Source organism: Carex rostrata, chromosome 15 (genome assembly GCF_964058835.1).
Source record: "Carex rostrata chromosome 15, lpCarRost1.2, whole genome shotgun sequence".
NCBI classification, from domain to species: domain Eukaryota; kingdom Viridiplantae; phylum Streptophyta; class Magnoliopsida; order Poales; family Cyperaceae; genus Carex; species Carex rostrata.
Genome location: NC_135932.1, coordinates 8,234,818 through 8,248,228, shown reverse-complemented (window position 1 = coordinate 8,248,228; position 13,411 = coordinate 8,234,818). Strand labels below are relative to the sequence as shown.

General features: G+C 36.1%; 2 protein-coding genes and 1 non-coding gene across 7 annotated transcripts; 2 read left to right on the top strand and 1 right to left on the bottom strand.

Moving 5' to 3' along the window:
* Positions 1-2,472: 2,472 nt before the first annotated feature.
* Positions 2,473-5,850, top strand: LOC144566174 (uncharacterized). Of its 2 annotated transcripts, XM_078316091.1 has the most exons (5): positions 2,473-2,723; positions 3,029-3,122; positions 3,931-4,140; positions 4,358-4,641; positions 5,435-5,850. In XM_078316091.1, exons 1-5 carry the CDS (start codon positions 2,640-2,642, stop codon positions 5,834-5,836), a joined length of 1,074 nt encoding a protein of 357 aa, XP_078172217.1. In that variant the 5' UTR covers positions 2,473-2,639; the 3' UTR covers positions 5,837-5,850. The 2 variants fall into 2 exon arrangements, with proteins under 2 accessions (XP_078172217.1, XP_078172218.1); XM_078316092.1 differs by lacking the exons at positions 2,473-2,723; positions 3,029-3,122 and adding an exon at positions 3,160-3,286.
* An 891-nt stretch (positions 5,851-6,741) lies between these two features.
* Positions 6,742-6,813, top strand: TRNAP-AGG (transfer RNA proline (anticodon AGG)). The gene has a single exon. It is a non-coding gene; the product is annotated as a tRNA-Pro (tRNA).
* A 528-nt stretch (positions 6,814-7,341) lies between these two features.
* SRS (Seryl-tRNA synthetase) lies at positions 7,342-13,056 on the bottom strand. Of its 4 annotated transcripts, XR_013515150.1 has the most exons (11): positions 12,704-13,052; positions 12,187-12,347; positions 11,651-11,744; positions 11,071-11,219; positions 10,871-10,963; positions 10,205-10,384; positions 9,397-9,563; positions 8,829-8,963; positions 8,315-8,408; positions 7,570-7,896; positions 7,342-7,527 (listed from the first exon to the last, which is right to left on the bottom strand). XR_013515150.1 is itself a non-coding variant. In XM_078316087.1 (10 exons), the coding sequence occupies exons 1-10, from the start codon at positions 12,906-12,908 to the stop codon at positions 7,621-7,623; spliced, it is 1,554 nt and encodes a 517-aa protein (XP_078172213.1). In that variant the 5' UTR covers positions 12,909-13,052; the 3' UTR covers positions 7,342-7,620. The 4 variants fall into 4 exon arrangements, 3 of the variants coding, with proteins under 3 accessions (XP_078172213.1, XP_078172215.1, XP_078172214.1); XM_078316087.1 differs by having other exon boundaries at positions 7,342-7,896; XM_078316089.1 differs by having other exon boundaries at positions 7,342-7,896; positions 11,651-11,751; positions 12,704-13,020.
* Positions 13,057-13,411: the final 355 nt, after the last annotated feature.

Genomic DNA, 13,411 nt, shown 5'->3' with positions numbered 1-13,411 from the left:
TCTGGGTCCAACCATAGATGTTCAAAGTGATAGAGCCAACCAATTCCCTTAGACTAGTCTCCGGCTCCGGCAATGTGCTTTGGTCCTGTTACATAGATGCTTGAGGTAACAGTCACTGTTGAAATCAGAGACAACGCATTAACTGATCATCCTGAAAAGGTCTGATACCTCAGCACCGTTATTTTGTTGGTGCAAGATAATGCCTTTCTTGGAAGTATTGAGATGTATTTTGGGTTGCTAACCAACATGACATAAATGTAGGGCCTGTTCGGTCGTTTACTGTGCGCGTGGGAAAAAAAAATTCACTCAGACTTTGTGAAAATCAGCCCACGCGCATAGTATTTCGGCCATTCAAAACTTTCCATTCCCGTTCCCTTCATACGGCCATACAGGCCCATAATGTAAGCTGTAACATAACTTCTGAATTGCATACATGTTCGCTCGAAAGCTAGCTATCAAGTTGCAAAACTAGCCGTGAGTATTTGGATCAATAGTCAAACAGGGAATCTCCATCAGTTCATTACAAATGTAATGTGGATTTTCAGAACAGAACTTTCTGTTTTGATGCTTGATGCCTCAGACTTCTTTGCTGCCATTCTTGCTTACCTTTGTGAAATTATTTTCTCTTGAATTTGCTAAAGAATTTACCCAAAAATATTGTGAAACAATGGAAGCTGCAGAATATTTTCGTAGCCTTCGGTTTCAGCCAATTGAGAGTAAGTTTTTGCATAGTAAGTTTCAGTTAAAAAATACAGAGAAAATAATTTTACAAAGAAGAGAGAAAGATAGAAAAACAATAAACAATAATACATGCAGCTCGATGTCAAGTTCTGTACCGGAATTCGCAGTCTGTTTAGATTTATAAAAAAATTCCAATTTAAATTTTTGCACAAATCTCATAACGAATCACAATCAAACAATTTCGACTGAACCATTTTTATTTATATCCTAAACAAAGAAATTTCAAAGTGCCCTCGTTTTTTCAAAATTAAAAAAATATCAGCGGAGAAAGAACCGCTGGCAATGCCAGCAGTAATAAAATGGTCTCCAGTGGAATGAAAGAGTATTTGACCACTAAAAAATGTTTGATTTCGGTTGATAGCATAGTGACAAACAAATAGTTCGGATTCAGTTTAGCAGGGTAAAAAATTTGTGATTCGGATATAATTCGGGAATGATTCGGTACAATAAAGAAGCAAAAAAAAAAAAATCCAAAACCCTCCAAATTTTTTTTAAAAAAAAAAAGTTTGACATTTTTTTTCGCATTTTTCTCGCGAATAATTCATTACTTGTGTTTTATTCGCGAATAAAACATATTATACTTATTTTTTTGCGTATAATTCGGAGTTCGATTAGGTAATTAAAAAAAATGAATAATACCCGAATAAAACGTGAATTTCTCGTGAGTCTTGTAACTATGATTGATAGCACGTTTTTAAATTGATTGTTTTCTTCTATGAGCACAAGAAGAATGTTTTTGCCATGAATTGAATTGATAACTTCGTCTGTGTAATTTTTACTTAGCTTGTTTCAAGCCAGAAAAATAAGAATTGTGATAGGCATAACGAGCCAATGTAAAATGCAGTCTTTTTATAAAAATAAAATCCTCACGAATTTCTCTTGAATGAGAGTTATCAAAACAAACCAACAAACCACACACAATTTTATGCTATATCTCAATTTTTATTTATTATATACAGTAATATTTTGTATTTTTTAAATTTAAATTAACATAAATAATATTAAAAACATCAAATAGAATTTCACATAATATTATCTAAATTTTAGAAATAATTATATAATTAATATCAAAATATTATAAATTAACCCGTTCTAAATCTAATTGGCATATGTAGGGCTGAAAAAGTTTGTACTTCGTAATTCGATTTGAGTTCGATTCGAAAAAAGTTTGTAATTAATTCGGTTCGAAATTAGTTTGTTCTAAAACGAATCAAATCAGTTCGGTTTGAAATTAGTTAGAATTCGAACTCGAACTGGGTTAAGTTTAATTCAAAATTCTTATTTTCAGTTCAAAACCCTGCTTCAATTTCAAACCAGTTCGGTTCGAAACTGGTTTGAATTGATCAAAATCAAACTTGAAATCTTCTTTCCAGTTTGAAATCTAGATTCAAATCAAACCAGTTCAGTTCGAAGTTGGTTCGAACTCAAATTCAGAACTAGGTTGAGTTCAATTTGGTTTAATTCGTTTGCAGCCCTATTGTAATTTTTTTGTTAAATAAAATCAAATTTAAATATTTCAATCAAATAAGTACGCTGGATTTTTTTTTTTTTTTTAAAAAGCTCCACCGGCAATTTACTACACATGCACTAAGTTTAGCGGAACAAATATATTTGTGCGTTCACCGATACAAAGAGCTGTTTTTCAAAAAATATTAAATCTAATGTGAATGCTTCATTGAAATACTGAAATTCAGTGCTATTTAAAAAAAAAAATCCCCTACCGCATACGTCTATAGTCAACCTAAACCCTAAACGGACGGAGTTCTAAACCCAGCTCCACATCAGCCCACCGCACTTTCCCTTTCCCTTGCTCGCTACTAGCTACTCGGATCTAAGCTTCTCTCTATCCTCCTCCCCTATCCATTCCAGACTGAACCTGTAAATCAACCAATTCCGACATGTCGCGACAAAAAAGAAAAGAAGCGAAAGATCTATCGATCTTTCTAGATTCTTATGTGCAAAGCATCAAGGATACCTTTCAGGTAATTTGATGCGGATGTATATATATTTTAGCCCTCTTTCTCTTTGTCTTTGTTTATTTACATGTATGCGGGTCAAATCCTTCAAATGGACATATGTTGAATCAAAATACTAATTGGATGTTTTTTTTTCACAAATTTGTAGAGAATTTTGCTAATTTGTAGTGATATTTAGTTTAGCTAGATTTGATGTAATAGTTAGGAAATAGAGCATGACATATTAGTAGAGTTGCTTTATAGGATGCAAATATTTACTTTGAGCATTTTTTTTTTTTTTTTATAGGGCTAACTCTTATTTCAATGTGTAGATTCTGGATAAGGCGGCACCATCATCTCTAGCAAAGGTAGATTGGTCTGATGCGTCAAAATATGGAGCGGAGATATCTAAACTCGCAACTGTTGGTGTGTTAATCTCTCCATGTGATCTCCAATTATTAATTTTTTGTCAAATTTGTGCAGTTGGAGTAGTATGGTTGATCTCGATTGGTCAGAGATCTAGTATATGGCTTGAGGAACTAAAATTAACAGACAGGAATGTAAGTAAAGGAGTATAATTAGTAGAGGAGGTAATTAGTGTGAATTCTTGGCATTTGTTGCCGATTTTTCACAACTCTTCTGTAACCAACAGCCATTGACTGGTACAGCACTGTACTGGTTCCTGACCCTTTCGCTAGCCGGTAGCCTCGAGACCTCATCCCCATACAAACTCTCATATATCATAAAAACACAAAAATAAACCACAAAGGAAAAAAAAAGGGGGGGGGGAACAAAAATGATGTGTTTAGATTCGATCATTCAACAGCTGATAGATGAACCCTGTTTTGTCCAATGCAAAACTCTTAGTTAAGTCTCAATCCCTGCACAAAAGACTATTTCAATACAAAGAGACCAAAAGAAGAGAATTGAGATATATCCAGTACCCAATTGGTCTGGTTTGGATTTTGGCTATACATTAGCCTCTGTTAAGTCCGGATTCTTTCATGAAGAATTGTCACTGAATACAAAACAGGATATAGAAAAAAAGAAGATGAAAAGATCTTAAAATAACATGACTAATTCTAAATCTGTTTGGTTTACTACTTACTCAACTTCTGTTTCTTCCTGTTGATGCCTTTAATTCTATTTGGTACCTTATTGGTACAATATCAGCACATAGACTGACGTTAACAAGTAACTGTTGTACTTTTGTAATTTTTAATATGATGAAAAGCTGGAATGCTTTGGTGTGAGGAGACTTCTGACGTGAAAGCACTCAAGGAAAACATTGCTGCATACTTCAATGTGCTTCAAGGCTTCCTTTTGTTTTGCCATAGTAGCACTATTGGCGCGGGTCCAACTCTCCATAAGTCAATCCATGGTGCCTCAAAACGAGTTGTGGATTCTAGCATCTCTCTGTTCAAGGAAACTATCTCCTTCTATGGTACAGAACTGTCATGGATATTAGCATTTCTCTTCACAAGTCGGTACTTGTTGGCTGAAATTGTTGTTTGGTAAATTATGCACTGTACCTGAATTTTTATCAGAAGCAGTTAACTTATTCATATACCAAATCACGGGTTTCTACCAAGAGGAAAGGAACTCATGTGTTTACGTTTGAAGCAACAAAAGCTGACACTTGATTATTCTCGTATTGACAGAGACTAGCGATGCCAGAAAAAAAGAAACAATCCCGCAATTGTCAGGAGCCATTTGGGAGGCATGTGAAGCGCTGAAAAAGTGCCCCAGCTCAAATTGCATCGCCATTGGCCGTGCTATGACCCAGTTGGGTGTGATGATTAAAGACATAATACGTGAAATGAACGAGCTCCTATCAAGTGACCCCTTGGCTCATCAAGGTGGAGGAGAGATGGAAGAGGAGGAGGAGGACGACGAAGCACCTTCTGATGCTAGTGATGATGAGGATGGTCTCTCACTTGAAGAGGTATGGTTCTAAATTCAAATCAGGGGTTGTAATTTGAGAATTTTGTTTATTTTTTGTGGATTATTGCATATGAGCATGTTTTATTGGAGAATTTTGGGTCCAGTATTTTAAGTTCTGTTGATTTGGGTTCCTTGTGATGGTCAGTGCTGCTACCTGTGACACGGGCTGTTCTTTGACATGGACCGATACTGACTGAAGCTCTAATGCTTTGTTAGAAATACCAAAAATGGAAATCTTATTGTTGTGGGTCCTTTGAAGTTAACACTTAGCAAGTCCATAGCATATACCAATTTCGCCATATCCCCTTTTGTTTCTCCTTTTTTTAAGACTAAAATGCAATTTTCATTTTTATCCATTTCCCTACTATAATTATTATTTATTTTCCATGTATTAATTTTTTTTTAGTTTAATTTAGTCAGAAATAATTTTATTAATTAATTATTGATTTTCAACAGTCTTTCTATCATTGATTATTAAATAATCGAGAGTTCTACATTTATCTTCTTCTTTTTTTCAAGTTATTCATTTTTTTTTCAAATGAAACTCAAAAATTGATTGAATCGTATCTCAGATTGTATCTTTATGTATTCTTCTTTATTTTTTTTATTAAGACCGATCTTTTCAAATTTTTTATAACATATTTTAATATATGTTACATATAGAATCTTCAGTTGAATTTCTGTAATTATAATGTTTGGATGTTGGTAGTGACTTGGTGCATCATTTATCAAAACCAGCTTACCGTAATCACACTAACATTGCGTTAATTCTTTTTCCTATCTTTTTTTTTCAGAAAGCTGTTACCAAATCAGTTATTTCGGTGGCATCAAACACATATGAAGTCCTGAAGGAAATAATCAGATTTTTGACTGGTCTTCTTAGATCCAGAGAAAACAGAGAGGAGAATGTCGATTCATTGGAGAAATTACTCTCTTGTTGCAGAGAAATTTCAGATTGGATAAATGACCTAGGTGCTTGTGCTTATCCTCCACAAGATGCATCCCAAATGAAGGACTATGTGAAAAATTTGTTTGAAGGAGTTGGTGTGGTACGCAAAGAAATAGAGATTGTAGCGGGAGGTGGGTCAGCAGATGGTATATACACTAGTTTAAATAGACTAGAGAGTTGTTTGCATGAAATTCGCGGTTTGTTGAGTGTTGATGTAGCAGATGGAATTGGAAAGCTCTCTATATGAATGTTTTTTTTTTTTGCATGAAATTTGTTGGAACCATCATAGACTTGCAATCAAATACCCCCTAAAATAAGCAAATACATGATATGATTTATGTTTTTTTGTTTCCCATGATTGGGAAGTAAACATAAATGAAATTATTAGCTATATTTTGCTTGACAAGAGATGCTTGACTAAAAAGAAAAATAGGGGCACATATCCTATTGTCAAAGGATATGTGCTTTTCAAAAAGGGATAATATAAATGTGTATTTCAAAAAGGGAAAAGTGAAAGGAGGATTTGGCAATAATGCGTCTCATTAGCTCAAATCAAACAAAATTACTTTTTTTACGATGAATAATGTTTCTTGGCGGGAAAAATTGATGTAGATACAAAAAAAAAAAAACAGATAAAATAAAAGGGAAAGGAAGAAAGTTCCTAATGCACCATTTAATCCGGACTTTTACGAGCTCCAATGAGCTTCCAACGGAGCAATTGAAATTTGGTGTTTGTGTAAATACAGGAGTCCATTTTGAGATTCGTGCCAAGTTAAAATTGATGGTTCATATCTAAATATTGTATTTGGTCAGTATTGCACTGGATTTGAATTCCTCATTCATGTATCCCTAAATGAAAAATTACCTATTTTAAAACTAATTCAATTCCTTTGAATCACTCTAAAATTCATATTGAATTAGTTATTTTTTTCAAAAAATGGCTAAGAAAGTAAAACAATTAAATTCCTTTTGTTTTATTTTGATGGGTGAGGCAAGTGACCTAATTTCATTTTTTCTCGTTTATTTTGATGGGTGACAGGGTGAGGTTTTGGAGGCAAGTAAAAGATATTCAGCGGGTGAGGTTTGGGGAGAGCAATATTGTTTTGTTATAGTAGGGATATAATTAAATTTAATAGAATAATTTCATAACAAGGGCATTTGGTCTAGTGGTATGATTCTCGCTTAGGGTGCGAGAGGTCCCGAGTTCAATTCTCGGAATGCCCCAATTTTTTTGCTAAAGCGAAAGAGCGGCGATTGACGTGGATTGATCTGAACCGGTCTTTAATCTTGCCAAATCTCAATCCAGTGGTTCAAATTAGTTTTATTTTCTCTCAGATTATTGAGCATGCGTCACTGTGTAACAGACCGTGTAGTGGATGAAATGTACAAAGACACGACGCAGCAAACCTATAGAGAAAATCAGCACGTGATGGAGGCCCAAGCCCACCTGATAATTTTCATTACGCGTAATTAATTTAGAGGTTATACGCGTAAATTTATATTTATACTTTTCAAATATACTTGATATAGGTTACATTTGGATTATAAAAGCTAATTTGGGTGATTTAATCAATTCAAACGAGTCAATAACATACATGACCTTTACTAGCCCATAAGATGCATTTTACGAGTCCACGAACATTCATACGGGCCTTCTAAGTATAGTCAGGTAGACTTCTCTTTTCAGAGTACATGGTTTTTACGCATCCTACTTTCTTTTTTATAATAAAAAAGGACTTATTAGGCGAGCTAAATAATCAACGATATTTCAGATCATGTTCCAGAACAAACAAGAAAATTAAGAATAAAATTATTTCCATAGAAGTCCGATGAATCAAATCAAAAGAAAATTTCGCAACTACCGTTATTTAAAAAATAAAAATAAAAAAAAAACTTAAATTAAACTGCTTCAAGCGTATCATGAAGTGAAGTGTTGCACTTTCCTGATTTAATACTGTCATGCTTTGAATTTTCGGAGACTTTATCTGCAGTGCTGATTTAATAGTGCGGCCACCATATGTTCTGTCAATTCTATTTTGGTGAGATAATATCTAAGCCACCCATGTATGGCCTGAGAGGCTCTGGTATAACAACTGAACCATCCTCTTGTTGAAAATTTTCTAAAAGACAAACCATCATTCGTGGAACTGCACAAGCAGTTGCATTGAGAGTGTGGACAAACCGGGTTGGAGGGGAGCTAGCGCCTTTTCCCTTTTTTGAATTAGGTACACCCTCAGGTGAAGAGGGGCGGAAGCGAATACCGAGCCTCCTGCTCTGATAGTCGGTGCAGTTTGATGCGCTCGAAATCTGACATCATAAACTTTGAAATTTAGACAGACCTCATTTGTGTGTGTGTGTGTGTGTGATTACGACTTTGGTACAGAGGAAGGCCTTAATGTAAGTTAATATATTCAGTCTCCAGGTATGAAAGCACAAAACCATTAATAGTACCATGTCCATGTCACTTGGGTCAGATAGTGAATGTATGAGTTGATATGGCAGTTCTCAACAAACATGAACATTGACACCAGTCAAGTTCAGGGTATATGATATTTCTTGCAAACAACTTGTGTGTATAAATCTTCATTTCAATTTTAACAAGACAGCAAAAAACTTCAAAATAATAGAGAAGTATGAGCTAATTGTTGCCACATCCATATGAAAGGACAACAAGCAGTTTTACTTCAGAATTTTTTTTCCATGTACTTGGTTCAACAGAGCATACCTCACCATACCGGCCTAAGCCAGGCATCCAAGCCTCCACATCAAATTTCCTATAAGCTGGTGCACCCAAGTCTCCTGTTGCCATATCCAGTGTCCTACATAATGAAAATGGGGCAAAAATGGCAGTTATATTTAACAATACGGAATGATCAATGCTTGAAACAAAGTATTTGCTTTTCTTTTTTTGTGCTGCTTAATCCTACAAAAAGGGCATTATCTGTCATCCCATTTCTTCGCCTCTATCCTTGAAAATGGTCAAATTAACCCTCCTTCATGTCCACCATCCGTGAATCATTGAGAAAGAAGGGACTAATGGAACATTTTGGAAAACAGCAAGCAATTCAATCATCAAATATTTCTTATTTCACAGTGATATGAGGGTATCAGATTTTTGCGGCTAAACCCAAAACTCCTTAAATAAACTTACATGACTGTTGAATTAATAGAAATTGGTGCCCTATAGTCGAACTTTTCAAAGAACTTAACTAGTAATAAACTTAAGTAACAATATGTACTTGAAATGAAGCCCCAGAGAGGTAAATAGCTCCTCTTCAATCGCAATAAGTTCTTCATGGTAGGAATCACTATCCTCTGGCCGGCAAAAGACGAACATCTCCACCTTGCTAAATTGATGCACTCGATACAAGCCCCTGATCATACAAATTGCAATTTTGCTTACATAAACATAAAGGGCAATGACAAATTCCACATATGCAAGCCAGCACAAATGTTCTCCACGCCCCCTATTGCTCTATATCATGGTAAATACCACTCATTTTTTTGTACCCTTTCTATTCAGTATCCAATCTTCTATGTGAATACCTCATCACCCCACAAAAAAAGGACTCCTCTTTCTTCATTATTTATGTACAAAAAAGTGAGAGAGAAAATATATGTCGGGAATCCGCTAACATCATTTAAGTTAAATTTGAAAGGAGAGAAGATGTTCTCAAACTTGTCATGGTTAGATCTGATATCATCTGTGTTCCGTAGAGCAGACAAAATTGTCTATTCCATTAGAATATCTCCTATATTTTCTTTTATCTTTCCTCGATACAAAAGAGAACAAGAGGAGGCACACACCGTGTAGCTGTGCCAGCAGCACCAGCTTCTGTGCGGAAACAATGAGAATAGGCAACATATTTCAGAGGCAAAACAGATTCAGAGAGAATTGAATCCATGTGAATGCCACCGACAGGTATCTCGGCTGTTCCTATAAGGCACTGGTCACTGCCTTCAATTGAATATATCTGTAGTTGATCAAAAAATTTATGAGCATGTTTCCAAATTATGGTCATGTTTGGTTGTGGAGTAAAGTTAAACCGGATTAAATTTCTTACTCCAAGCTAAACCGGAGTAAGTTAATCATGTTTGGTGGAGTAAGCTAAACCACCTCTCTAGGTGGTGTAAGTTACTCCGGTTTAGCTCAAATCTTACTCCATCTTAAACCGCCTATGTTACTCCTCGTTGGCTCCTTAAGCGTAGAGTAAGGGGTTTACTCCACCTCTTACTCCACAACCAAACATGGCCTATAGATGTAAACTTGTTTTACTGTTCCAAGAAAAGGAGTATCTATGCAAAGCAAACTTTTATAAAAAAAAAAAAAAGAATTTTTTTAACACCAATTAAGGTGATGGAAGAGCTACCAGTTCCAGATATAAACACCATCACCATCGTGCCAAGATGGTGCCTTACAGATTGCTCTGTATTTTTTGCTGCCTTTGCAACTACATCTATTATTTAAGCCTGAAAAAAGATCTTCATCCCTGTCCAATTTTTTTTTTTGTTTCTTCTCTTTTCCTTTTCTGAATCACCTCTAGCTGAAATCTCAGTTAAGTATCACAATAGAAAAAAAGACAAGAGAAAAAAAAAGAGATGCTAGAAACCTAACCTGAGTAGTTTGGCCACGAGGTTGAAATCCACATTTGTCAACAATCGACGATCTGACAATCTCTGGTGTAATAAGAGGCGTGAAGCCCCTTTTTGAGACTTGAGCAATAGCCCAGTTGACAAGCGCCATCTCCAACAACACAGCTTCATTTTTCAAATAATAGAACTTTGATCCACTGACCTGGTAAAAGGCATTTGTTGTCTTAGTACAGTGGCGCAAAAAATAAAATAAAAAAAGAAGCTTGGTGGGGTTGGTCTGAAGAATTGCAAATTCATCCGGCTCTTACAAAACAGTTTACAGCCTTTTGCTTTTAAGCTGGATTAAACCCACTAGTCCAGTTAGTTTCTCAATTACATCTCACCTGTGGAATTGAGATTCACTTCATCCAGTTGTACCTTACTTAACCTAAGCCTTGCAATTATGAAGACACTAAGAAATATAATTAGCCTGAATTAATCCAATATTTCTGCACCCCCTGAGGTCCAATCACCTATGATTTTGATAAAAAGTTGTAGTAGAACCGAAACTAAAAACATCCAGCACACACTAAATCCAGTTTTTATGCTCTAGCTCAGACTCAATTTATGCTAGATTTACCCTCAACAGTGCAACTGAACACACGCAAGACCAAAACAAATAAATAGGCTTATACAGTCAGAGAATTACCTCAGCTGCAGCATCAAAATCAAACAAATCAAGATCTTTCCCCAGTTGGAGATGATCTTTTACAGCAAAACTAAACTCCTTAGGACTGCCTACCTAAGCAATTTCCAAACAGAAAAATAGTATAAACATGATAAATCAACTAAATTATAAAAAAGAAAAAGGAAAGAGTAGGAAAAGGAGATAATATAGAAGCACAGTACCGTCTTTCTCACTACTGAACTCTCCTCGCCTCCAAGGGGTACGTCTGGATGCGTGCTATTGGGTATGCACTGTGCTTCCAGCTGGAGCTGATCTGACAGTTGTAATAAATCGTCTTCTAGGGTTAGAAGTCCTTCTTTCAAGTTCTTCCCTAGAGAAATAAGGAAAATAAAGGTAAGAGCTAGAAAAGTGAAAGGCTCTTCAAAAGATGAATGTTATCTTACGGATGATCTATACATATCATACCATAAAGTTCTTCCGTAGAGAAAGGAAGAAAAATAAAAGGTGAGAAAGCTATAAAAGTAAAAGGCTCTTCAGAAAATGAATGGTAGCTAAGGGATAACAATACTGCCTAGTACCAGTACATAATGATACCATAATAAAGGACAGTACAGTAATAAGTTCATATTCTATTGTAGCAATTGTAGGGTCTAACACTGCCTTTTCTGCAAAAAAAAAAAATGGATCAATCAGTATCCAGCTGGTTTTATCCTGTACTGGAGCTCACAGTGCTTTTTTGGTATATAGTACAGTAATCCTTGGTAATGTGCAGAATGGAGGAGGAAAAGAAGAAGGAATAACCTTCTTCAACAAGAGCTTGGCGAACAGATGGTTCAAGTTTGCCTTTCATCTTGTTAGCAACAGCATTCCTTTCAGCTCGAAGCCGATCAACCTCCTGCCATCTGTACACAATTAGACATTGTTGTACTCTTCTTATTACTGTGCTTCACTGGGGGATCAGGTTAAATTATCAACAAATCATAGAATTTAAGTACGTATCTTCTTCAAACAAGTAGCACTTTCGCCATTCAGGATATATTTACATCGAAATATATTAAAGGCATTCTACATACTTTGCTATTGATGAACCAAAAACCTATTGTATCTCATTTCTCTTGTAACAGTGTCACAATGAACAAGTGAAACTAATTCTGGTACACCTTAAGGACAGAGAATCCTACGATTAATCAACACATGTTCTCTTGATATTCACAAGAGATAGACCTACTAAAACCCATCAGAAGTAATGTAAATACAAAATGGTGTAATTAATTCAGAAACAAAAAAAGCACACTAATTATGAGTTGAAACAATATGTAAACGATCAAAGATCTGACCTTTTTAAGATTGAGAAATTTCTCATAAAGCTCTAGGACAAGTTCCAGATTGGCATTAGAATTCCTGTTTTTGATATTAGCCGCAACCATGTCTTTGTTATCCCTTATCCATTTGAAATCTATGGCAGCTTTCCACTGGGGTGGTTTTACTGCAAATGCAGCTACAAAAAGGAAACAGACTCTCAAGAGAAAAAAGCAGAACAACCGAAAAACACAGATTTCAATGTTATGCAGTATAACTGATCAATAAAAGAAAGGTGTTCATTATAATGCTGTCTTTCCATCTGTGAATTTATTTCTGAATTGTTAGTGCTTATCTGAGCTTGTGAACAATCAATTGGAAGTAAAGACAGTCTAACAAACAACTAATGCTTCCCGGCATCAAGCCAGCACTTAATTGAACTACAAAAAGGAGCTTTAATACCCTTTGCAAACCTTTGTCATAAGAAATTCCCTACGATATAATATTATCTACTAAATAACCGAAAAGGGTCAATTAAAGGAGGAGCATAGGTACCTTTCTGCTCTTCTTCTGTTGCCACAGCCGCAGCAGCTGAGAAATGACGTAGAGACGAAGAGCTTCTGTAGGATAAGAATCGGCGAGAGAAAGGAAGAGTTAGGGTTTGGGTGGAACGGAAGATAAAGGAGGAGCGGTGAATGGACGGGGATAACGATAATAAGGCAGCGGCGGCGCCTCCGCCGAGGCAAGTTCGAGTGAGCATTGTGGTTGGAGATGGGATATGCGGCGGAGGTGGTTGAGTGGAGGAGAACGGCGGCGGTGAAGTGCAGGGATTAGAGAGGATGGAGGGCTTATCGGAAAAGGTCGAGTGCGTATCCTCTGAGATATCTCATATTTTGCGTGACCGACGTGTCCGGGAATTCGTATCCTCCGAGATATCTCAAACTTTGCGTGACTTTATGAAAAATTCCAACCGTTTAAATACGCTCTACACGAATCTCAAAGCACACATAATACTGATCCCCTACATCACCCGAATAGGCACCGGACACGTCGGTCACGCAAAAGTTGAGATATCTCAAAGGATACGCACGCCGTGTCGGTGCCTATTATGGGGATTTCACATCGTCTGCATTAACTCAAAAGAGCATCTTTTGAGTTAATACGTATTGACCGTCCGATTGTAAAAGTAGCCCATCCGGCCCCCGCCTAAAACATAGGGAGGCTTTAATATTAGTGCGGATCTAATTTACACGTTTATTGAAG

What these genes read in the sequence shown, in the direction of transcription:
- LOC144566174 (XM_078316091.1), top strand. Translation starts at nt 2,640, where the DNA reads ATGTCGCGACAAAAAAGAAAAGAAGCGAAAGATCTATCGATCTTTCTA. An exon ending in ATCTAAACTCGCAACTGTTG is followed by an intron (nt 3,123 to 3,930) that starts GTGTGTTAATCT and finishes TATGATGAAAAG; the next exon opens with CTGGAATGCTTTGGTGTGAG. An exon ending in ATGGTCTCTCACTTGAAGAG is followed by an intron (nt 4,642 to 5,434) that starts GTATGGTTCTAA and finishes TTTTTTTTTCAG; the next exon opens with AAAGCTGTTACCAAATCAGT.
- SRS (XM_078316087.1), bottom strand. Translation starts at nt 12,908, where the DNA reads ATGCTCACTCGAACTTGCCTCGGCGGAGGCGCCGCCGCTGCCTTATTA. An exon ending in GTTCAGTAGTGAGAAAGACG is followed by an intron (nt 10,964 to 11,070) that starts GTACTGTGCTTC and finishes GAAATTGCTTAG; the next exon opens with GTAGGCAGTCCTAAGGAGTT. An exon ending in ATTTTGATGCTGCAGCTGAG is followed by an intron (nt 10,385 to 10,870) that starts GTAATTCTCTGA and finishes GCCTTTTACCAG; the next exon opens with GTCAGTGGATCAAAGTTCTA.